The sequence below is a fragment of the Rhipicephalus sanguineus genome, chromosome 1, assembly GCF_013339695.2.
Source record: "Rhipicephalus sanguineus isolate Rsan-2018 chromosome 1, BIME_Rsan_1.4, whole genome shotgun sequence".
NCBI lineage: Eukaryota > Metazoa > Arthropoda > Arachnida > Ixodida > Ixodidae > Rhipicephalus > Rhipicephalus sanguineus.
Window position 1 is genome coordinate 88,143,919 of NC_051176.1, and position 25,201 is coordinate 88,169,119.

Consider the following 25,201-nt stretch of genomic DNA (forward strand, 5'->3'; position numbering starts at 1 on the left):
TCACAGACCATCGGAGAAAATGGCGTTCTGGACTGGTGTCCGACGAGTGACATTGGGAGGGCTGGTTGGGAGGGGCATCTTGATGCAGGAAAAAACCCAGCTCCAGGCGCCTTCAAGGAACGGCTGCACCCAGAACCAGGTCAGTAGCAGCAGGTCTTTCACCCAGCCGACCTGAAGAACAGCGTTGATGCGAATACGTTGTAAATCGTTCACATTTGATAGAGAGCAAAGAGGCTTGCCGAGTTACACTAAGATTCTGAAAATGCAGTGCTTGTGGCCAAATGGACAATGCAGGGGGTCAATCGTAAGCAGCAACATGTGCTACAGTCCCCTGTGTTCCAGCTGGCGCGTAAGTCCTAAAAGTACTAAGAGCGGAATAATGATATATTTGCGTATGGTACAGTTTAATCACTTTAAAGAAGTTAACTAATGAAGTGAGTTCATAAAGTCAGCACGAACTGCAAGATTTCATGAGTATGCTAATGCTATAACAAAAGCGCAAGTGCAAGGTCTAAAAAGGGACCCACGGCTTGCAGTAGGGATTGCGCGGCAGGTGTTCGATATAATTAAGGGGCATTGTTTCAACGCGACAGCGTTTAATGAGCTCGTTTCATAGAAATTCTGGTGTCGGTGGTGGCGTCCTTGGTTGTGAGCGAAAAAGCAGAGTTGGCCGTGAGCGAATATTCGAGGTAGATGCAAAGAAAGATGGGAGTCTGAGGGCGCTTTTTACGTTTCCATCGAGAAGCGAAGGCAGGCTAACGATTGGGAAGGCGATAGTGCGTGTGTGTGTATGTGTGCGTGCGGATATCGCGTTCAACTCAAAGACGGAGCTTAACGGTCCCCAATTGTATGCAATGCGCCATGACCGCAATTCCTTGCTATCTCTCCTTGTGTATAGTTACATTGCGCAGTGGACCTACGCGAGAGCATCTGTGTTGGCGTTAGCAGGCAATGGTACACTAATATCGACCTTATAGTATTTTCCCCTCAGAATATGAAAACAGGCATACTTTATTATCGGCACACATAAATCAAATTTAGAATAATTTGCACCGTTATCTGCCACTCGAAGCATCTGTCCTTCACTTGACCACAAATCAACCCTTCTTAGCGATTATAAAACAAAATCTTACGACCTTAAAACGTGGCTTAGGTCTAACTTGTAAACCTAGTTATCACTAGCGAAATGCGTGTCTCATTCTGGTTGGCAAAGTCTATGCACACAGCCGGCGGCTGCGGTAGTTTAACCTTGGCGTGCTTGGTAAGCTGCTCTATAACGTGCTAATCCGGCCTTTGCTCCGGTGTTTTGGGAGGCAGCTTTGCCTTTGCTCGATATTTCGCATCCGGCCATATAGCTATATCTGATTGGATAGAGCCTGTGCCTTGCATTGAAGCGCACGCACACATTGGCCAGCCGGCGTGCCATCAGTGGAGATACTGAACGACCAAGCGCTGGCGCAGCAGCCGTGAAACCTTGGCCTAGTCACATGGTACCGAAGCGGAGTGGCTCCGAGCGAACGCAACGGTGACTCCTCTCCGCAACGGATCAGGTGTCGTCACTTGAGCTAGGGAGACTCGCGGACGAAAGAGCAGTAGCAGCTGCAGCGTCCGAGCTGACCAAAAGTGATATTTCTCTGGCTCCAGCTATGCGGGCACCCTTTGAAGAGGTCCGCCGGACTCGCCTTGCGTTGCGCTCCGGTGGCTCAAGGTCAATGCGACGCGATCGGTGACCTTGCGGGACATGGAGTAGTAACCCTTTCGTGTCAAAATAGTATCCAGTCTTCAGTTCTTGAACTTTATGCAACTCTCTCAGCCCGCCCCAGAAATTTTTATACCACGCACTTCACCGTTAAGTCGTAAATTCAAGATGCCAAGACTACTTCAGCAAGCAGGAATATCCTTTTGAACAAAGACATTCAAGCACGAAAGTTGAGGGGCTCACCGCTCTCCTTCGTGCCACATAGAGCCTTCGCCAACGGCTCACCCTATAAATGGCCGGCTGGGCCAGCAGCTGGTCGGCTGTGATCCGCTGCTCAGGGTCGGGGTGCAGCATCTGCTCTATCACAACACGCAGCTGTGGTGAAAGACCTGCAATTCCGGAACCACAGTCTAGAAAAAACTTAAAGGGCAAATGTTTCTTCGGGCTTGATTGAAAGATGTACATACTTTGTGTGAAGTAATGGGGTAGAATTCCGGAACGTAGAACGTGCCAGCTTTCACCTCCACTGGGCAGCTCTAGATCACACGCCAGCTCGAGCACCGTGATGCCTAGACTGAAAAAATGCAGACGGAACACATAGTGCACTTTTTTGTTCGAATGACGCCCCCAAAGAGTGTTCATGTAAAAATTAATAGAAAACTGTGCAACAGAAAAAAGGCGCTTGTGACCGCCATGGCAATGTAATGATTCAATTCCAATTACCTCGCTTCGTGCTTCTGATGCCCGAGCAACCCACTGCTTGCGTCAACATTTGTGTTACATTCAGCGGTGGTCAGGCTGAGCAAGCGGCATCCGAAAATTTTTGGCAGTCCTGTTTATCTCTGGCTATGTTTAGCGTTGTGCTGCAGGTACATTTAGGATGAAAGCAATCCTTATAGCACTGTCGAATGCTGGAATTCCAGGATAACTTGACGCCTGTCTTCAGCAGTGTGCAAATTAGGATGAAATGGCGGAGATGAGAGGCTACTAACACCGTGCGTGGAAACTCATTGCCTCCTCACGGCTGAATCACACATCGGTGCCAGTGACGTATACACAGTAGGCTGAATTCAAAGACATCAGCCGGAACTATAACCAGTTGAGACTTTTCGCCCTTTTTTCTGCGTGAATTGGGACATGTGATGATAAGACGCCTGAAATGCGTACAAATGTCCGATTTGAGGCTGCTATTCTGGCGATTACGAACTTCTGGACCTGCCTTAATTTGATTGGTAAGAAAGTGCAACCTGAAGATGTCGGCTGCCTTCGTGAAATTGCCGTCCATCAGCTCCGGTGCGAGGTAGCGTGGGTCACCATCCCGAGGTTCTGAGGACTTATCCTGCAAAGCAAAACACTGGATGAAGGTCATTTTTAATGCCTACATTTGTGCTAGACCACGGTGGAAACCATTTTTGTGGAGGGGCAGTCTACAAATGCAATTAATTAGAACAAAACGCCAGGTAAACGCATAATGTAATGCCAAATCAACATGCATTCCATTGCACCTTAAAACCAGTCAGCTGAGATCAACATTCAGTCATATGCTAAGCTGACTAACTTCCTTTGTGGGAATCAAAAGCGGCAACAATTTGCGCCTCGTTAACCAGATAGCATGTTGTGCCAACCGCGCGCGGCTGGAACACCCGGAACTGCTACGGCATAATGGCGGCCGTAGACACAGCGCCGGACCGCGTTTCTCTCGCAAGTCATGCTTCTCCCTCCACGGCATCGAGACATCGAGGCGCCACAAGCCGCACGTCATGCTAGCATACGTCATCGTGTCACTCGCTTTTTCATTGGCAGGCCATGACTGTCCTCTGGCCTCTATCCACCGGAGCTCGCTTCTGTCTGGCGCTTAATCACCGCGATAGAGATGCTCTAAGGCCTACAATGAGAGGTACACGCGCTGCCATAGCAGGAGACTTCTCGTCCATGCGCTTGGCCGCTCCCTTTGTGTGATAGCCGTAGCGCCGCAGAAAACCGTGCTCGATCGGTCTTGCGGAGTTGCCTCGAGTGCCCTACCTGCGGCGTGTCGTAGAGTCGCGTCGTTAGACGGTTAGGCCACGAGGAGTACTGTATTTCAGCATGCTAACGGCGAACTATTTATATACACCATGTACTTCAGCGTGCTTACTTGCTCACCAGCGAGATGGCGCGAAGTGCGCGAGGGGCGTGCTTTAAAGGTCATCGCCCCGCTCGTAGCGTTGCGCGCGTGCGCGCCTCCGTGCACTTCGCCCTACAGGGCGTGGTGCACGGAGGGGGGGTTGTATGTATACACTCTAAGAAAAAAAAGAGTCAAAAGAGGGTCATGCAACCGTGACTCTCTTCGGGCGTCCATGTGACCCCTTTTGGAAGCTACAGGCAGAGAAAAAGAGTTAACATTTTGCAAGGAGTCACTGGACGCTCCTGAAGCGCGTTTCAAATGGCTTCCGTCATGAAAGAGCCGCCGATACGCCATACATATCGCGCGCTTGCCCTTTGGCGCCGTTGTGGCGCGTTGCTCGCCGACGGAGACTGGGTTGGCGCCGGGGTGGCGCGCCGCTTCTGGCTTCTCTCTCAGTCGTCTCAGTCAGTCTCAGTGTCCTAGTCTATTGGAATGCGTTGCGTGGTTGCGTTGACAGCCCGGGTTGCGTGTCTTAAAGTTTCATCAGTTTCATGTTCATGCGCGTCTTCGGTGGTGTTGACGCCGGCTCCGTGCACGAAGTGACGCTTGGAGGGCGGAATATTCATGGAGGTGCGGATACGGACAACGGGCGCCAGTTAACGGTGAGTGTACTGCTTTCGTAGGCACTAATTATACAGCTTTAGCTGGGCGTCTGCAGCAGCTCTGCGGAAGTTATCTGCCAGCCATTTCCAACAGCAGCCTGTGTCCGCGGGGCTGTTGCGGATGCCCAACTAAAGCTGTCAGGTAACGAGTTGTCACCGTTATGCGCGTTGCTGTTCAAGCTCCCATAAAGTGAGCGATGCAAACAATTATCGAGGATCATTTCTTGCTGATCGCACGTTGTGTCAGCACTACTGAAGGTGCAAGATGTCGTTTTGAGATGCACTTTAGTCTACTTCATAATAACATTTCCATCGACCTTGAGTGTACAGCGTGCTTCTTCGCGTGGGAACGTGAAAAAAAAGAAAGCCTGTGTACAGAACGCTCACACGCACTATATATAGTGGTTTTTGTTGGCTTAAAGACGGTAGTTTGAGGTGCAGATATAGTACGGTGGCTTGCAGAACGTACTCGGTAGTCATTCAAGTTGAACACGCCTCGCCGGTAAGGCGAAAACGCTAGAGGCTTTCGACGGCGCCCGTTGCGCCCGCCGCCGTGCACTTTTTTCCTTCGTTACTGTTCGCTGTTTTCATGGTTTGCCAACATCTGCGATGACGCTATAACAGAATCAAGTGAGTGTACGTGATTGTGGGAGTTGTGTGCTAATTCTAGCATGTGGCATGTCTGATCTCGACGTAGACGGCGTCCGCACGCGCTGGGTGTCGTTCGGGCCCGCGTACTCGCATGTTTATCTGAGTATGGGGTACGTTTGTAAAACATGCGGTCAGTAACCGCTCACGGCGTGCCCCTGACTGCCGGAGGATGTGCTTGGGTGTCGGGATAAGCCGGCGCAAAACCGTGTTTATTCTGAACCAAATTTTGAAGCGACTTCTCAGAAAAGAAGTGCTTTCATTCGTGTATAGCCAGTGCGTATTGCGACACGAGGTTCCCGCTGCCTTTTACGTGAAAATTTGTTTTCGTTGCGAAATTTGAACGAAACACTCGTGGCAGATGTGTGTACAATAACGGTGTGTTGAACAAAGGGTGATTTTAAATACAAATAATGTGTGTGTTTTGGTTATTCCCAGAATCCCGGATCACTTCTGCCGCCTCTTCACTCCAGTTGACAGCCACACTCGGGAAAACGAAGGTGCCCCGTTGGTCTGGCGCGTCACCGCTCGTGATGGGAAAATCAACAGCGGCGTTCGCCGTGTCAACGAGGCAGTCGGTCCTACATTTCTTTTGGTTGGACAAGACGACGTCGGAAAAGAGGTGAGTGGCACCCACGCAAAGGAGCCTAAACCAATTTCGTTTGTTGTTTAAAAGAGGCTCACATCATCTTGTGCTACAAGTTTGTCGCCAAGTGACGTGTTACAAAAGGTACTATTTGCAAGTTGTGTTTTACACGATAACGGCAAAAAACTTGGCTCCTTACCATACGTGTTTGCATTTGTTGTGAGCTTTCATTGTGTCTATGTGAACCACTTATTTTGTAGGTTTCGCTAACCTTTACTGCAATTTCATTTTCTCATCATAATATAACGTTCTGCTTTTCAGATACCGTTTTTCATGGTGCTCACGCTGAACGGGAGCGACAACCTAGCAAGCCACAAGTCTGATGCCTCCAGCCGTCACCATTTTTTTTTCATTTATTCTTAATCATAAGGAATAAAGATTGAAACATGATGCCTATTTCTGCAGTTAATTTTGCACTATATGGCACTATGCACACAAGTCACACAATTTAGTTGGCTATACTCATAGAAGCATGTAAATGAGGAATACCCAAAATTGTTAATTGGAAATCAAAGACCATCTTTACGAGCTTTCTATATAACTTTGCTGGAAAATATGTGTTGTTTTGACGAGTTCTATTAAAATGATGCTAAAACTGAACTATTCTTTTTTTGCAGTCGCTGGGCAGAACGGCAAGTATTACTGGACTTGCTTAAAATAAATACTCCACTATTTTCAACAGTAGTCGCGCAAAAGTAGAGCAAGGGTCCAATGCTTAAAATACTTGTGCATTCGCTTGACGCTTCGGTGTGGGTCTCTTGACCCCCGTAGGAGTGTTACCGGCAAGAGTCGTCCGACTCCCTATAAGTGGTAACGTGAGCCTTCGGATGAGAGTATTTCCACTCTTCCTAGAGGGTCAGGGGACTCTCCTAGAGCGAGCCGACCCTGACCCACCAAGAGAGTCACCGTGACTATTTAAAGAGAGTCCTATACGTGGAAAGTCAGAACTCTCCGAAAAGAGTAACGCATACTCTTTTTTTTTTCTTAGAGTGTAGAGGAGGGGCGTCGTATGTCTTTTGCTTTCACCGCGATGTCCGCGCTGAAGTTAGAGCGTACGAAGTTCACTTCGTTCGCTGCAGCGGCCGCGTTTGCGAAACGACCACGCTGTTCAAATAGAAGCAAGTAACAACTGTGACACTTGACAGTTCGCGCTCGCCCTGTGTGCGTTATTTTCGTGCGTCCTTTGCTCTTGAGCGATGCGCTGGAAATTTCGAGCTGCTTTCCGTTCTTCGCATTACATTCCAATTTGTTGCAATCACATTCATTGCTTCGCCGTTGCGGCAAAACCGACTTTCCTTAAGAGCTTGCTAATTAAGGTTAATTGCTAATACCTTGCTATTTAAATCTGAATTAAAACCACGCTAATAACACGGTAATTATTCCTTCACGTAGCCACGACGACACTTCGCCAAGCAATATAGTTCTACGATTCACATAGCCAAGCCTTGCAATTCTCAGCCAAACCGACCAATGACGAAGCCGACAGAAGCTAGGTCGGCCACAAGCTCCACTTAGTCCATCCTTGAACCACTGGTCCAACCTGCCCACATTTGTTAAATACATCATTTCGTTATGGGGATTACAGAGACAAAGTTACAGAGCCAGCAAGAGCTTGTGCGGTCAAGGAAGGCGCGAACAGGCATCCAGGAGCAAAGGTGAAGCGTAGTGGCGATGCCGTCTCCCCTTATGCAATATCTGGGGCTTCCGCGCCGGTAGGAAGTGTAGACTTCCCCGTTCTGGTCCGTCGAGGCGTGTAGGGGACGGATGTGGCAGCCAATTTAGGTGCTTTTTCGGGGGGGTAGACGCCGCCCGTTTCGCTCAGTGAGCCATTTGCTGCTGCGACATCGAAAACGTATTTATTTCAATAAGGCAAGTACAGCAACAGATATCGCTGATCAAGCGCAGATCACCCGAACTGTTTTCACACATTCAAAGATATGTCACGTTACGTTCATGGTGGTTATCGCGAAGCCGAGCTGAGGGATGATATAATAGAGAGAATCGAAGAAGAAAAACAGCCGACAATTGCGACGTAGACGTGAAAAGAGACCGCTACAGTGCTGTGGTGGTGTCCTTCGCGTAGGTCGGGACTGAATCAACAAGCTCAGGTTTTGAGTATCTTGATACAGGCACCCAATAAATAGAGAACAAATGGTTTGAAATGGGGAACAAAGAAGTACACAAAGATATTTGGGCCAGTTTTTTGCTTTACACTAGTCTACCCCTTCACAGAGAAGAGGCGTAGTACTTTCATTCATTACGAACCTGATTGAGGTCAAGGACGAGACCAAAGTCGCCCAGCTTGTAGTAGCCATCTTTGGAGATGAAGATGTTTTCTGGCTTGATGTCCAGGTGGGCCAGATCATGGCCGTGCATGTGTTTCACGACCTGCGACAGCATAACAGGCATGACTACTGACTGACAGCTACAGTAGTGATGGAAGCGACATTTGACTTTCTGGAGCAGATTTCAGAGCAGAAAAACGCCGCTCTGGAGCATCCATAGGTATTTTTGGAGCAGAAAAAAAATGCTTGTTAGGAGCAGCTATTGATGTTGTAGGAATAGATGGCAAAATATGCCACACAATTCCTGGAGTTCGAGGCATCTCGACAGCGTCTCATAAATAGAAATTTTTACTATGACACCTATTGTACATACAATGATCAACACACATTTCCAGAAACAAAATGTCGTTAGTTAATGAACACAGCAAAATGAGCTTTATATTTTATCTACCAGCACTTTTGGTGGAAATGAGATCAAACTGTTAAAGCTGAGGACCACATCATAAAATTAACATACAACTTGCTAAAGTTGGTAATCGGTACAGCAGTATAAAATCAAAGCATTCTTAGGCATGTGCCCATTTCAGCAAAAAGCCTGCACGTCAAGTTGAATTTTAAAAACGCTAAATAAGCTATATACATAAGACACCAGTTTTTGTGACATAAATGAGAACAGAGCCGGCAAAGCTGAGCATCCCAATGTAAATGGAATGTTACACGTAACAGCTGTCGCAGCAACAGCTAGCAATTAGTGCAGTATTGAACTAATCTCTCACAGATTTCACCAAGTGAGCGGGACCCGAGGTTCATATATATAGCTATTTCAGACATACATTGACAATATCAGGACTTGTGGCATTCTCAGTGCACTAGTATGAAACTAGTATGTTAGCTGCCTGCTAGAATACTAGGACGATAACATATAGCTTGCTTTCGCCGATTTTCCCAGGGCCATTTCGGAGAAGCCTTGGAGCAGTTACTAACAAAAATCAGTTTAAAGCAGCATGCAGCAGCATTTATCTTTAAGAGCAGCACTTCCATCACCGCTATAGTAAAGAACTTCAGACGCTGGATTACAATGTAAGGCTGCAGCTGCAACACAGCTGAAACCTGCTGCTATGTCAATGCGAAGCTGTGTTTGACGAAAGTCGTGCATTCACGCACGAAATTTGTTTGGCAGTTAAATCTAGCAGCGGCAAGAACCAAGCCGTTACCAAGCTTCGCGTAACGAAATGCAACAATACTTCACTTCAAACCGTACAGTCGACAACCAAAATTGATACGTGCGGCGGCTAAGCTAATCGACTGAGGCGGGGCATCGATGAAATGAAAACAACTTCATTGAGCCGGCCGATTCTACTTGACCAGGCTCGAGGTGCAAGTCACCGTGAATTCTGAAGAGATAGGGCCTCCCTTAAAGATTCAGTTGCAAAACTGCAACCGAATTTAAGGGCGTTGAATTGCAATAAGATTTGCCATTATAACTTGTTCACAGGTGATTCCGTCTATCATGCTGCGTCCGTCTATCAAGACTCCAGAACCACCTATTGCAAGAGTATTTCCAATTAGCGTATACCGTCGCTAGCGGTGCGTCATGGAAGCCGAAGCGGAGAAGTTGAAGGTGGAGTAAAAAGAGGAATCTGTACTTAACTGGCAGGAAAGGGAACTCGAAAATATACCCAAGGACAGCATACACAAGCATTTACGATGATAAAGGAGAAAGCAGGAAAGTTTGTGCTACCTGTTTATTACATAGGTTAGTTAGTACACAGTAACTGCAAGAAAAATAGTAAGTGCAGCCGTTAATGAGTTTCTTGAACCGGTGCTATATTTTTGCTACCCGGTTTTTAACTGTCAAATCTAAAAATGTAGTTAATGCCAAACGTATTAAGTTATAACCGTAATGGTCTCGACATATCGCAAGTGTAAATTGGCGACGAAAATGTGAATGGATCAAAAGTCACAATTTTTCCTTTTAAAATTACGCAACCGCAATGTGCGCATCATGAAAATGGAGGAGCAAAATGTAATGAACCATAAGGAAGTGCGATACGCCTTTTAGCACAGAGTATAAATTCCTACACACTAACAAGATAGGGGGACGTGAAAGCACCCCAGGTGGTCACAACTAATCCGGAGTCCCTCACTATGGCGTGCCCCATTATATCGTGGTTTTGACACGTAAAGCTCCAAACACTTAGCTTTCTACTGCCTATGTACTAGCACATGGATCCATTCAAGCTCATGGAGACTATGTTTAGTACCTTGTCTCGGCCGTATTATGCGACGTTTTGTTGTGGCAGTTTTAGAAAAAGTTTCCAAGCACACACAATTAGGCAGGGTATAGGCCTGCAGGTCCACGCTTCATTGTTCATCCTAAAACCTGTACCAGATATGCATCTCCAGCGTAGGGGCCATAAATACTCCTCGAGTCACCGATGAAGTACGTGTCGCGGAGTAAACACGTTACGTATGTGTGCTCTTAATTATATTGCCCTAAGTGGTGCCGGAGTATATGAAAACGCCGAAAGTCAGTAGACCTGATCATGAAAAGACCGAACGTCGGAACGCCGAAAAATTGAAAGGACGAAGAAACGAAACGCCGAAAAATCAAAATGCCGACAAGACATAATGCCGAAAACCACGTGAATGGTTTTGTATGAAAATTTTGTATCTTTCTATTTGTCGTAAAGCCATGCATATCAGTCCGACAAGACAGCTTTTATGGCTCAGCTGAAAAAGAAAACAAAACAACCAGTGTTCAGATCACAAGAGCAGCAGGAATGCGCGGTTGTAATCATTGCATTCATTCTGAGGGAAACAGACCAAGACGCGATTGTGCTGTGCTCCCAGAAGGGAAAACCAAACCTAGCTGCAAAGACTTATGTTCACGTGCTTGACGAAGAAGCAGGTTCTAAACACTATTGAAGGTGCGAGAAGCGAGGCGGATGCAACGCTAGAGGGATACCGGCCTTACTGTAGTTCGTAATCGCAAGGTCATCTCGAAGACTGTCACGCGCGCAAGTCATGCTCCGTACATCTGCAGAGTTAGTCCTTCATACTCAATAATGGATCGAAGCTCCGATGGCTCTGGGGCAAACGGGACAATGTCGACGTTTAGGTTTTCTAAGAGGAATCGCACACAACTTCTGTCTGAAAGCTAGTAAGCAAGGAATCGCTCTGCTGTGCGATGAGATATGCAGAAAGATTTTTCCTTTTTAACACGAAAGTGTTTTATGCCGGGGTCCACCAAGACTTCAGTGACGTATTTCCGTCACGGAAATGACGTAGAAAAAATTTACACGATCAGATGTCAAAGAAAAGAAGTTCCGTCAACGAGCATCGAACCCACGACCGCTCGGTCCGCAACAACAGATGCCGGGCACGCTATCCACTGCGCCACGGCCACTGACTCTGGAGGCTTTACAAACGCGCCTTTTATATCTACCACTCTCCCGGTCGGCGGGGTGGTGTTGCCCTCTGGGAGCGGTAAAGTAATTCGTCATTACTGTGGCCTCCGCGATTAGCTCCTGCAACGCGTTACACGTCCGTCCCATTCGGCGCGTTTTCAATAGAAGTTCAATTTTGTAAATGCCTTAACACACCGCGAGGTGGCGATCGTAGACCAAGCGTCGTAAAAGCGTCGGCCTCACTCATAGCATCACGCTAACCCAAACGAAAAATAGCTCTGCGACGCGCGCCTGCCTCACCTGGCTGTAACGCCGCGTTCTCCTCGGACGCGCTCGCCCCGAGAAAAAATCGCGGCAGGACGCAAGTTGCGTTTCCCTTAGTCCGGCCGTGGTGTTCAATCACATTTTAACATGCCGCGGTATGGCGACCAAGTTCAGCGTCCAATATGCGACGCTCTTCTGGCTATCACACCTCGTTCTCTGATTACGCTTTCACCGTTAACCGCTACAGCTACCACAAGAGTTTGTTTAATCATTTAACATGGACGTTAGTCGTCGGGATGGTGATGTACCACCAATCATCGAAGTGGGTGCATCCACGTTAAACGGTGCTATAATAATAATAATAATATATGGGGTTTAACGTCCCAAATCCACGATGTGATTATGAGGGACGCCGTAGTGGAGGGCTCCGGAAATTCCGACCACCTGGGGTTCATTAACGTACGCCTAAAGCTAAGTACATGGTAAGCGGTGCTATAGCTGCCAGACGTCAATATACATTGTGCAAACTCTCATATCAATTCAGTTACTTCTGTAAGGGCACGCTTTACTTTCGTGTTATTCCGATTCCTATGAAGGAGGGATCAACCATCTTTTTGAAGTATTCAACAATGCGAAGGGAACCTTTCACGGCTGCTAGAAAAGATGGCGAAAGCGCGTGCACATAGTACAAGGCCTAAATACTTTATCTTCCACTATAGCTGGGTGCGGCCGACATTTCGATGTGTCGGCATATTGGTGTTTACATGTTTCGGAATTTTAAATTTTCGTTGTTTTGAATGCCACCCGTTTTGTCGTAACGTTCACCGCATGACTTTGACCGCTATTAACGATGGAAAAATAATGTGTCAAAATGAACAGATTAGTAACGGTTAGAACCTTTTTTTTTTGTCTTACAACATTTTTTACTACCTATAGTAACAGCAGCAGTAGTAGTACAATAGTAGTAACAGTTACTAACTGCAGTTTCTAACACGGTAGAAACATATGTGACAAGCACGTACTACCCTATCTTAGCAAGTACTACGACCTTTTTCAGGGTACTAAAGTCTGCATACCAGCAGCAGGTCGACCAGAAACTCCCACACGAGCTGCTCGGGCAAGTTGTGGTGCTTCTCAGCGTAGGCAGCCAGGGTGCATTGGCACAACTCAGTCTGAATGTACAAGCGGGAGTCCTCCTCCCAGGCCTTGATGAAACGCACACAGTGCGGGTGCGGTGGCAGTAGCTCGTGCTTGGCAACCTCCTGCAGCTGCAGCCGACGATCACGCTGGCCCCGAAACTGGCGGTTGGCTACCTTGACCGCATACCAACGGCCATCATCCAGGCACCTTACCTTGTACACCTGCAAACGCGAAATCAGTTTTCGTCAGGCATTGCGGGCTACGTAAAGCGATGAAGATCTGCCTGGGCTGGTTGATACAGCATTTTCGCAAAGAAATAGTACAGCACAAATACACTGCAAGGACCCACATGGACAGCTGTAGTGTCCTGTGCTAGTTCCACTTATATAGCGACTAATGTGAAGAGAACACACAGGGTGCATTCCCTACAACGACTAATTGTGTTAACAGCCCAACGCAACACAGACAGTGAACGCAATTAGCGAGGAAACTACGTCGCTTTTAACTCTCGTTACCGTGAGAAAATTGGCTGCATTTTGTAAGTTTTAGTAATTATTTTTAGTTATAATGTTACAGATACATTGTAATATATATGAATATAAAGATACGTGATTGTATTTTTCAATGGTATTTTAAAAGATATTAGGGTAAAATATGCAAAAATATTTATGAAAATTAAGACTCAATAAACATTGCATAGAGCATTTTTAATGTGCTCTCAACATTAAAGAAAAACGACAAATAATCTGAAATAAGATGTGTTCTGAACAGTTTTCTTCATAATATACAAAAGTTTGAATGATCTAGCTCAAAAAGCGCATGAGTTACCAATGCATTTTTCTGGCGAGAGAAAACTGCATTATTCCATCGGGCTACACGGTTCTGTTTTTTTCGCTCTACAAGTTTTTCCAAACACAGTTATACAATGGATATAATATAAATTTGCTACAGAGCAATAAGTATTTTAGCAAATTGCGCTAAATAGCAGCACAGCAGAAAAATTAGGATACCAAGAAGTGGCACTGAACACAACAACAAACATCCTAAAGTATGCCTCCACAGCACAGAACTACTCTAAACGTGTAAACTACAAAAAAGGTTCAGATTTCAATCTCTCACACTATCGAAATAGGTGCAGTAAGGTAGAGAGGTGGACGAGTTGGGAACTATGCATACTTGGAAAAATCGGCGTGAATCTACTGCATTACAAGTTCGGGAAATACATAGCTCGTCTACATTCATTACAAGTGCAACAAAATCAAGCTGTTAGAATAATTACGTTTAGCGCATTTAAGCACAAAGCCGCCTATCTTTCACAATCTAACTATTTTTTCAGTTTCGAAACTCATTAAATATAACCTCACAAAATTCTTGTTCCAAGAAATCAACCTCAGGCGTTACGATGGCGTTTTACCCCCATCTTCTCTAACAAATAATAATAATACAAGGTTTGCACGCAATAATACCTTTATTTTACCCAAAGCACATACCAGTTATGGCAAGCAGAGCGTCCTGTTTTCATCCATCGCTGTTTGGGACACCATACCCATCGAAATAAAAACACTCAAAATTCATCAGTTCAAAAAACAATAGATTATATTCCCTCAATCTAATATAATATAATATCTGGGGTTTAACGTCCCAAAACGACGATATGATTATGAGAGACGCCGTAGTGGAGGGCTCCGGAAATTTCGATCACCTGGGGTTCTTTAACGTGCATCTAAAGCTAAGTACACGGGCCTCAAGCATTTTCGCCTCCATCGAAAATGCAGCCGCCGCGGCTATTCTCTCAATCTGTGATGTATAGGTGTGCTCATAATCTTATTGTGTATTCTCATTTGATAACCTCGTTGTTGTTACTTTATATATTCTTATTTTTTTAGTACAATTTTATTTTGTTCTACTTCGATGCCGATCATTTCTATTTACACTTTTTAAAACGAATATGTTTTGTTATGTTGTGATCAGTTTATTTTGAAAAGGAGGTCCCATTGCAGTCTGACTCGGGACATTCTCTATATTATCACTACGTAATCTTTGTAATAGTCAAAATAAAATTGATTCTGATTCTGAACCGTCGGAGACAAGACGGGAAGGACAGCGCTCGTACGGTGTCCTCGTCTTGTGTCTCCGTCGTGGTCGCGCCGATTTTACCAAGAATGCGAAATAGGTGGAACGATGTCTGTAAGCTCGAACATGCAAAAATATTTTGTGGAGATTGGTCTGCCACTGCGCAAAACAGGGTTTACAGGTGTCATTTGTTTGGTAGTCAAGTTTCTTGTTCTCGTAGCACTTTTTAATCTCCGCTTCGCCAAACGGTACGAGTTCTTAGTCTATTTACTTTGGGCAGGTGTAGTCGTGGAAGCTTGACGATGTCCAAATAGATCAGCAGGCAAATGAAATTCATCTCTGCGGCCGTGAGCCTTTCTTGAGAACCATCACCCTCGGCATAAGACTACTCCTACAGGATTTGCAACCACGCGCACTCATTTTTGTTAACACAAATCCAGTTTATTACTTCCGCTTCGAAAAAAGATGCCCAGAACGCCGTTTTTCCTTGCGATACATTTTGCTTCACTGCGCAACACCACTCCGAGGTTACGGCCGCGTACACTTCTGGGGCTCAACATAAGTATCTACTGGCTCAAGGTGATATCAAATCTTTAGTGCCAGCATCCCCACGACAATTCAATCGGTATAAAAAAAGTCAATGTGCCAGAAAGTCATACGTACTGAACGACATCCGACTACAATCCGGGCTCGTTTTACGGCATTTTTTTGTGTGTTTTTTATCCCCCGAACTATATTTCCATAATTTGACATCCGCAGAGTCACTTCTGCTAGGAATAGCAGAAAAATTACTTCCGGACGCAACAAAATCGTCGAAGGAAAAACATTTCCGAGAGGGTCTCGCTACCGGGTCTTCTGCCATCTTCGCGAACAAAAATGTGAACCGCTATCTTTGAGTCACTCAAAAATCGCCGTCGCTCGGGAAAAAAAAACTAACTACGCAGGAAAGGAAAGAGTGCTTACAGAATGTACTAGATATCGCAACTAGTTCATAGAAGCGCCCGTATTTTTAAATTCTCGCTCGGCACGCTTAGGTCCCCCTTGACCCATGCTCTTTAGGCGTGGTAATGAAAGAGTTGACTGCAGAGAGTTCTTCAATGTAGTGTCGTTGGCACAAAAGGGCGGCTTTCTTCGCCACTGAGACGCGGCTGGATAGTGTGCAAATCAAACCCACAGCCTCTGATACAAATACCTCTAGATGCAGATCTAAATGACAAGAGATCCTAAGGAAGCACCAAACAATATTTGTTGGGGTTTAATGTCGCAAAACCACGATATGATCATGAGAGACGCCGTAGTGGAAGGTTCCGGGAATTTCGACCACCTGGGGTTCTTCAACCGCCAGTTGAAGCACACGGGCCTCAAACATTTTCGCCTCCATAGAAAATGCGGCCGCCGGGGCCGGTATTCGATCCCACGACGTGCGGGTCAGCAATCGAGCACAATAACCACTAGACCACCGTGGCGGGTAGAAGCGCCAAACAATAAGTAGACCACCGTTTGTTAGCAACTGAAATTACAAGCCAGCATTTTTATAGAGAGAACCAGGGACATTATGAACCAAGTAAAAAAAATTAACATCTTGAGAACCACTACAATGTTTCACAAACATTTTTCAAACACATGTACGAAGTTTCTATAACACCCAATGGCTCTTAGAGTTTTCCCCATAAGGCGATTATTACCAATATAATTGGATTTCTAAGTCCATTCACAGCGTTTCGGTTCACACCTGTAACGCCGTGACACGAAGAGCGAGGCAAGCAGATAAACCCAAATTTCAAATAATGCCACACCTAATGCATTCATAGACACAAGAAGCTATTCTTACGACGTGCCAGAAGTCATTCTGACAGAGAACATGAAGAACTTCAGGTATGATGTAAAATGCTAAGCAGCTGAGCACAATGGCATGCCTCGAAATCATTGTCGCTAAGGTGCATAGCCGATTTGATTTAGGAGAGTGCAAAAACGAAAACACTATGCGGACTTCCTAAGACAATATGTTCTATGTATGCGGATTGAAGCTGTTTAGACAGGCGAGCTCAGAGTGCTAACATTGCTAAAATTGTAGCCACGTTTTGAAAGCTAAGTACATGGGGATCAGAAGGTGACATAGAAGGTTCCCGGGATAAGCATGCAATTCCATTTTTCATTACGGGTCTATCCAGACGAGTGAAGTAAGCGGACTGGTTTTGTGGGTCTACTGCAGGCTGTACATTTAAGACTGCACGGCATTAAATTTATAACTGAGCGTTGAGCGAGTTGGTTTTACTTTCCGGATTGCATATTGCGCTAAAAACACGAACATGAAGGGAAGAACCACGAGACGAACACATACTAAGAATTCAAGGTTTATTGTCAGAAACCACACATATAAAGAAGAGGGAAAGATAACCACGTGTCCTTCCTTTTTCTTCTACATGTGTCGTATCTGGTAAACCTTCAGTTCTTAGTCTGCGCTGGTCTCGTGGTTCTTCCCTTCGTGTTCGTGTTTTTAGCGCAAAAGCCAATCCGGAGTACGGCATTAAACAAGAGATGAAAGCACAGGAAAGACTTGAAAATTATCTACAGTCAAACAATGCATGTCAAGAGTTCACGGGGACTTGTGTAGGTGAACTGCTCCTCTCGACGGCAGTTTATTATATAGATAGCACACAGGGAAGAGTGAGGCTTAGTTGTCGTAGCAATTGGCGAGGGAAGAGCTGTAGAAGTGGGGGCCGAACAGGAAATCTTACGTTGACCTGGGCAGACTGAATGATGCCGTGACATGGTTGTGAAACTATGCAGAGGATCATTGTGAGCAAGGCGGCTGGGCTCTCGGGATAATTATGTATATATATATATATATATATATATATATATATATATATATATATATACACTACGATGACTACGATAACATGAGCATAAACTAGGCAACGAATGTAACAATCTTAGGTGATAGAAATGGCAACAGATGCATATCCGGATCATGCAATCGCTTACGGCATTTTCTCCATTGATTACCAACTTGCTGGGGCACCGTGTGGAGTTTCAAGCGTGCAAAAAAAAGAATCAAGACCTTTTTTTTATTTTGTGTACTACACAGCTTCATTGGGGCCACAATAATGGCAGTAATACGCATGGAAATGTTCCCACCGAATTAGTACCACAGGTCATACTGCCGAAATTCCCGCCCAAAGGCGGCAAATCAAAAGTTCTCAACATGACGGTGCGCACGGGATACACGATAGCGTTCGCGTCCACGAGGTCAGTCTTCTGAATTAGACGCTAGCGCTCGACCTCAGGACAAGCTTCGAGACTTGCACTCGCGTCGCCCTGCCGTAACGCTATTTTGCTCTTGATGTTCTCATGATGGCAATCGCAACGAGGCCGGTAAAATGAGTAACCTTTCGCGGCTCACATTTGAACGTAAAAATTGAAACTTTTAGCTAATGTCCACAACAGTGCTTGAAAGCATTTCGTGTAGACACGCGAAGCCTACGCTGCGGTTAATTTTCCCTCTCAAATTATCTTTTTATGCACCTGTGCAGAGGATCTGGCATAAATCAAGCTCGAATATTTACTGCCATAACCCATCATTGCTGTCAATCTTCAGACCTTTTGAATGAACTGCTGGGATGAAAACTGCTCAGATTGGCAAGTTCAAGGGTAAAAAAAACTTAGCAGAATGGATTAAGTAAACCGGAACTTTCCGAGCCTTATCAATATGGTATGGAATGAAAAAAGTAAACCTACCACTCCGAAAGAACCTTCGCCCAGTTTCCGGTCCACATGGAAGCACTGGTGCAGGTAAGATCCGGCAGCTTGTTCTTGGTAGTGACGACTGTGGAAAGCTGAATTGCAGATGAGCCGACAGTCAAGCAAAACAGATGCAGTTTGTCCTCGGCATGCCTAAGGACGCCCTTTGAATACTGCTACATACATGCCCAAGCAATGCTATATTCTAAAACGCGACTGAATATCTGCACCTTGATAGGACAGGAACGTTCGCCACGTGAAGGAGGAGTTAAGCGGGCGCATGCCGAATTCATAGCTGATCAACTCAAAGTCCTTCCACTATATATATCAGCTTTATGTTGACATCCTTGAACCTTTTTTTATGTAAACAAAATTAATGTGCAACGATGCAAAAACAATTAACCAAACCATTTACAGGTTTCAGTATAGTCCTGTAAAGAGATAATTAACAAAGCACCTCTGAGAGCTGAACACAGTCCGCATATCGTCTTCAGAATACACGGCGCACATTTTTATTGTCATCGCTCAAGTTTCTAATAATCGCCCGTAATTCAACGTTTCACAAGTATTTTGCTCCATTTAGTACTATAATTAGTCTGGAGTCCGGATGCTTACAGATTTTCATCAAGGTCCATCTCTCTGGAATCCCTTCCATGATTGGGTAAATACCGAGCGAATGACCTGCCTCTGCCGAGATGGTAGAATGCATGTGGTTGTAGGGGAAATTGCAGCGAATAACTGCAACTTAACAGCATGCAAACTACATCTGCACGTACACGTAACAGCCAAAGAAGGCTCAAAGGATACAGGATTCCGAACCACAAAAGCTGATTGCCTGAGCATGTCGCGGTTCAGTTGAATGGCGCTTTCTTCTGTTGGATGGCAGCGGCGGTGGTCGTTGATTGAGTCGACGCCGGGCCTGGCTATCCTGCAGAGAGTCGCAGGCAAGATAAGATGCGGCAAGCCAAGCAAATTGCGTTTTTAACTATTTTGCACCTAAACTAACAGTAACATGGGGCTGCTGATCTGATGAAGACGAGATGCTACCTGTTAAACGGTAAAACAACGCACAGGTTTCATCCCTACGTGCATATGTCATCATTTTCGTGAGATATAAACTTACCCAAGCCTCTAACCTACCAAAAATAGCGCCGACTGGCTCGACGCTGCCGAGGTTGAGTTCATTTTAAGTTTAGTGCGAGTGCCTGCAGGAGCAATTATCAGTGCCTGTAGTTAACCGCGCTGGAACGATTTCCTTGGGTAAGGCTCGCTCACCTGCAATGTTACCTGCAACAGGTTCAATCATTTGCTTAAGAAATTTCCGCCAAGTTCAGCTATTTTTCATCGGAGCTGTTATGCTTCTCGTTATGCCGTTCTGCGTTCGCAAAAAACTATCATCACCACCATGAATCTCTTCTACCTTTCTAGCGCGTGCAACGCAATCACTTGACCGGAGTGCGCTCTCCGTCCTCCTCCTCTTCTGCTCCGCTCCCCGAACACATGCGCCAAGTGCGCAGTCTCCCGCCGCGCCGATTTGTCCGGAGTTGAATGCAGTAACTCGGATGGGCAAGAGAACGAGTTCAGAGACAAAGAGAATAAACAAATATAGAAAGAAAGAGAACAGAAAAAGATGGAAGGACCGAGAATTACACAGAGAGAAAGACGTAGAAACAAAGACAAAAAATAGAAAAAGCAAAACACCGCAGAGAAAGAAAGAAAAACAAAGACAGAGAGACAGAAAGAAAGAGCAAGCGAAAAATGGAGTGAGGGGCAGAAAGAATAATATCTGGAGTTTAACGTGCCAAAAACACGATATGATTATGAGGTACGCCGCACTGGAGGGCTCCGGAAATGTGACCATCTGGTGCTCTTTAACGTGCACTGACATCGCACAGTGCACGGGCCTCTAGCGTTTCGCCTCCATCGAAATACGACCGCCGCGGCCGGGGTCGGACCCGCGACCTTCGGGTCCGCAGCCGAGCATCGAGGCAGAAAGGCAAGAAAATTTAAAAAACAGACATTAAAGAGAAAAGCAGAGATATAGGGGAATAAAGAAAGGACAAGTGTTCCTCACGCTTGGCATCATTAGTGCGAAGCTTCCTTAATTTTTTTTTTCGTATGCACGTAACCATGGTGAGCGTAACCCATCATGAAGCTTCCTATAATGAAATGAAGTCTACTAAATAGATAATTAAAAAAGGCAAGTTAAAGCAGGAGGGGTTCACTAAACCACAGAGATTCCGCTGCTCCTCAGGTAAACGAACGGTTACATCACTGGTACGCTGTCACGTATTGGTGATGGTACACGACAAGAACAGAGCGGGGCGTAGGCAAGCAACAAACTCACCGTCTAATCGGGCTAACTACTGCCCGAGCAAAGCAACTAAGCGGCGCCACTAAGGGTGACCGGCGTGCATTGAGGCAAGACGCTGCACGCTGGCCGGTCCGCGATATACCGCAATTTCGCTATTCTAGCGCACCCACTACTGCAACGCGCAGATAACTTTACATAGCGAAATACATAGGAAACGTCAAAACGTCATGCCGGTTTCGCTGTTGAGCCCGACTGTAACGCGCACACAAATTCGAGGGTTACATTTGGCGAAAAGAACAGTGCGCGTTATAATTGTGCAAATACAGTGTACAACTACTGCTAAACTTCCGAACAAATCCATTCGTGAACACGCCTTGAAGACAGATGCGCGAGCGGGCAAAATCGCGAGAAATATTCTGGACCATGCCAGCACGGCTTTAGCGGATATTTTGGGGCTAACGTTCGATATTAAAAATACCTTACAGGACTCTAGAGTCATTGTGTCAACGTTGCATTTTCTTTTCACAATATCGCACAAGCGTTGACAACATACCATGTCCCGTGGTCCGTTGACCGCGGACCACGGGCTATGCGATGCGCCGTCTGCTACGCTTTTTGCTTGGAGATGAATGCAACCTTGCATCCTGTCAGCGTTACCTGTGCGATCGTGCGTCTGGAAAGCCGATGCTGCTCGTCGTATCTCGAATCTCTTCGCTTTTCTCCGATAGTAGAAATTACGGTATCCTGGGATCAAGGCTCGCACGATATCATTGAAAAAGCGCAAAGGTATACAAATAAACAAGCGGAGGGAGGACAAAGATATAGAGGAATAAAAACACGAAAAAAAATGTTGCGACAGCTTATGCAGGAATATAAAGTAACATGGAGTTAGGATATATTCAACAAAACAAACCGAACAAGCAAGAATAAAAGTACGGGTATCGTTTCACCGGTAATTTTTTTTTTGCTGTCGGAAGGGAGTAGCTTCCATGCACCATGCTGTAAAACAACGCCTTCGACGAAATACCTTATGACATTAGCACCCCCTGACGGCATGCCTTTTTCGCGACGCCCTGTGCGTGGAAGTCTGTCGCAACTACTATTTACTTGTTTCCAGAAGTCTATGGCGGAAAGCAGCCGAACAGATATATCCCGTTTTAATGGAAGCGTCGTAATGGTGGCTTGATCCAGACAGGCAAGTGTCCAGCTGGCATTGCAGGTGGCACTTATTCGACGCCGACAGTCCTAGCAATATTCGATGTAACGTGCCACGGCGCCGTATAGAATCGATCAGGAATACTTTAATCTTGTCGCCACGTGCGAGGAAAACGGAAATGCGAAACTGCCGGATCGTCACGATAAGTGTTTAAGACGTAGTCGCAAACTCCTCGGCTCGACGAGAAGGGGCGTGGTGCCATGCGGGCGAATAGTTCTTCCCGAGCACGTCATGTTGAAGGCAAAGCAATGATCGGTGACGCATGAACGTCCTCGCCGGTGAATTGTTCGTGCCTTATTTCTACGTATCCAATCACGCTGTTAAAGTCCGGGAAAGCGCGTTACTTCATAGCGAAGGTGCAGACACTTATCAGCGCGAGGAAAGCTTCGTCACATTCATCTCCCAGGACTGCATCCATAGGCGTGTTCGATTAGGAGTCAGCGTGAAAGAGTTCCTGCACCAATTTATAAGCAACTAGCTATGAGAGTGAGCTCCTGTAATCTCAAGCTGCAACGGCAAGGCAACCTGGCGAGTTTTTGGATTGGTGAGCAAGGCTTGGCGGTCACTGACGGTCTTGAATGGGTGTCCGTAATTTTCTGGGAGAAATGTTGCGACAGCCCAATAGAAAGCGAAGCATTTCCTTTTCAGTCGTTACATAGTTGATCTGTTTTCATAGGAAGTGGCTAACGTGGGGGGACGACTTGTTCGAGTCCCTGTTGTACTAATGACCCAGTCCTATGCTGCTGGCGTTCGCGTGGACCTCGGTGCCTGCGCTCTTAATATGGCCGAGAATAAATTCTGGAATCACTGAAGAGTCGTGAACGACCTTTCTTAGGGTCGTTCCCATGTGAAATCCGCGTCGACTTTCGGGAGGTAAGTGAAGGGCTCGGCGACGCACAAAAAAAAATCATACAAAACGCCTGCAATATGCACGAAGTCCAAGGAACTGGCAGTCATTGCAATAAACATTAAAATATTTCAAGGGTGTACAGTTAGCCTTCAGCGGAGGGGCTGGCACGTGCCTAGCCATATTACACTGAATAAAGCGAGAAAAAGATACTTCCTTCTTTAGCAACCACGCATACGCTGGAGCGTAAGGGCAATAGCAAGCTTAGGCGTCATTCGAATTGACTCGCGCCTGCTAACTAGCATGAATACAAGACATTGCAGGAAATGAATTTGAACGTGAACGTTCTTGTTACTCCTGAGAAACTGCGACAACGAAGACAGAATGACACAGTACCTTTTTTGTTAACAGAGGCAGCGAGTTCTCGAACAACACAAGGTCAGGTCTTGGCGGTGTCCCTTCAGTCATTTTTTTCGGCGCCGGAAAGTTTGGGCTGCCACGATTACGCTACGCAGCAGGTTCCCAAGAAGGGGAGACAACTATCGTCGACAAGCGCGCAATCCTAGTCACAGCGCAAATATACGCCCACATGCTCACGCGCTCGACTAAATAAGCAGAAGCAACGCAGCATGATCGCACACATTGTCACATCATCGAAGGGTTGCATTCCGATATGATCGCAAAAGGCGATATAGCGAAATCGCCACCTTTGATGCACTCTGATTGGCTATTGAGGAAAACAGGAAAAGTGAAGGCGCCATCTAGCATTTCCGGCAACGTCAAGGTGCTATGCGGTGCTCTTGACATGCCTGAAATAAACGAACACGCCTATTCGCCGTCGGTTCGTGGTAAAGTCTAGCTATTATCTGAAATTGACGGGCTCTTCTAGTATCTTTCCTTGGTGGGATGTGCGCAGTATTTTTTACGCTGATGCTTTCAGCGATTATTAACCTGTGATTTCACTTATCGTTGTTTCGCGAGTGCATGTATTCTTTCGCTTATCTCTTTTTTTTTTAACGTGCCAGCCGCAAAAACCATGCTTCGCTCGCGTGGCTTATCATGCGCCCAAGCTGTTCAGATGTCGCTGCGGCGGCACACCACAGCTGAACACTCTGAGTACGTCGATCGTTTTAAACTCCTAAGAAAAATACATATCGGAAAAGCGCATGTTACTTAAGAATATTGCGCGCTTTAAACACTTACACAATAAACTTTGAAAGCACTTTCAACATGGCTTATATCTGAAGTTGCCACAGCCAAGCCTGGGCACTGTGAATAATTAAGCCATTGTACAATCAAAAACGTAACACTCGGGTCGCTCTGCGCTCGTGCAGTGCGCTCACTCTTGTGTTGTGAGAGGTTCGAATCACCAACGGCCAGTGCAACGATGACGTCGTTATCAAGTAGCTGATTCAGCCATTGAACACATCCGACCACACGTCACGCAAGGCGAAACTGTCGCCTTTCGCGCTCGTTTCAGACTGCGACCCAAACTGCGGCATACCTATCGGTATGCTGCACAAGAATAGTTACGAGCGCATGGATGGATGGATGGATGGATAGATGGACGGACGGACGGACGGACGGACGGATTGATGGATGGATGGGGCTGTACCCATTGGATCGGGCGGCAGCTCTCGCTACCTAGCCGTAACTCATAATGAATTACTAATTGACTCTACGTAGTGAAATACTAAATTTTACTCCTGCCTTGATTTTAGCCACCAATCAGATAACCTCCTATTGGTTATTTCTACCTGCTTAAAGGAAGCATGAGCCAATTTTCGATCATAATCCATGTTATGTCGATTAATGCTTGCGCGTTCACAAATAAGCTGGCGAAATTTTAGCGGATGTGGTAGAGCACTTAATTTGTAATTAAATAGTTTTGTGTGCACACGAGCGACCTGAGTGTCGGGAAACACTGGCGCACGCGAGCCGTCACTAGAGCAGGGGAGTGCTCGCACCAGCCGCCGCACCAATGTAGAGTAAGTGAAGCCCAAAGAGGGTCAATCCGCTTGTGGCGCTGCGACCGGTAGTCTACAATGTGTCGTCCTTTAAGAGTTGCGCGCTGCTCCGCCAGAGTGGTGCAGGGGTAGAATGCCCGCTTTCCACTAAAAGGCCCGGGTTCGAATCTCAGCTGTAGATG

At 46.1% G+C, this 25,201-nt stretch overlaps 1 protein-coding gene across 1 annotated transcript; it reads right to left on the bottom strand.

Annotated features, from left to right (window-relative positions):
- LOC119406171 (membrane-associated tyrosine- and threonine-specific cdc2-inhibitory kinase-like) lies at positions 1-23,608 on the bottom strand. Its single transcript, XM_037672965.2, has 9 exons — positions 23,449-23,608; positions 19,483-19,603; positions 18,673-18,770; positions 12,795-13,079; positions 8,025-8,147; positions 2,947-3,038; positions 2,167-2,273; positions 1,943-2,088; positions 1-171 (listed from the first exon to the last, which is right to left on the bottom strand). Exons 1-9 carry the CDS (start codon positions 23,518-23,520, stop codon positions 1-3), a joined length of 1,215 nt encoding a protein of 404 aa, XP_037528893.2. The 5' UTR covers positions 23,521-23,608.
- Between the last annotated feature and the right edge of the window lie 1,593 nt (positions 23,609-25,201).

What these genes read in the sequence shown, in the direction of transcription:
- LOC119406171 (XM_037672965.2), bottom strand. Translation starts at nt 23,520, where the DNA reads ATGACTGAAGGGACACCGCCAAGACCTGACCTTGTGTTGTTCGAGAAC. An exon ending in GCGAAGGTTCTTTCGGAGTG is followed by an intron (nt 13,080 to 18,672) that starts GTAGGTTTACTT and finishes TCGCGTTTGCAG; the next exon opens with GTGTACAAGGTAAGGTGCCT. An exon ending in TTCTGGTCGACCTGCTGCTG is followed by an intron (nt 8,148 to 12,794) that starts GTATGCAGACTT and finishes ATGCTGTCGCAG; the next exon opens with GTCGTGAAACACATGCACGG.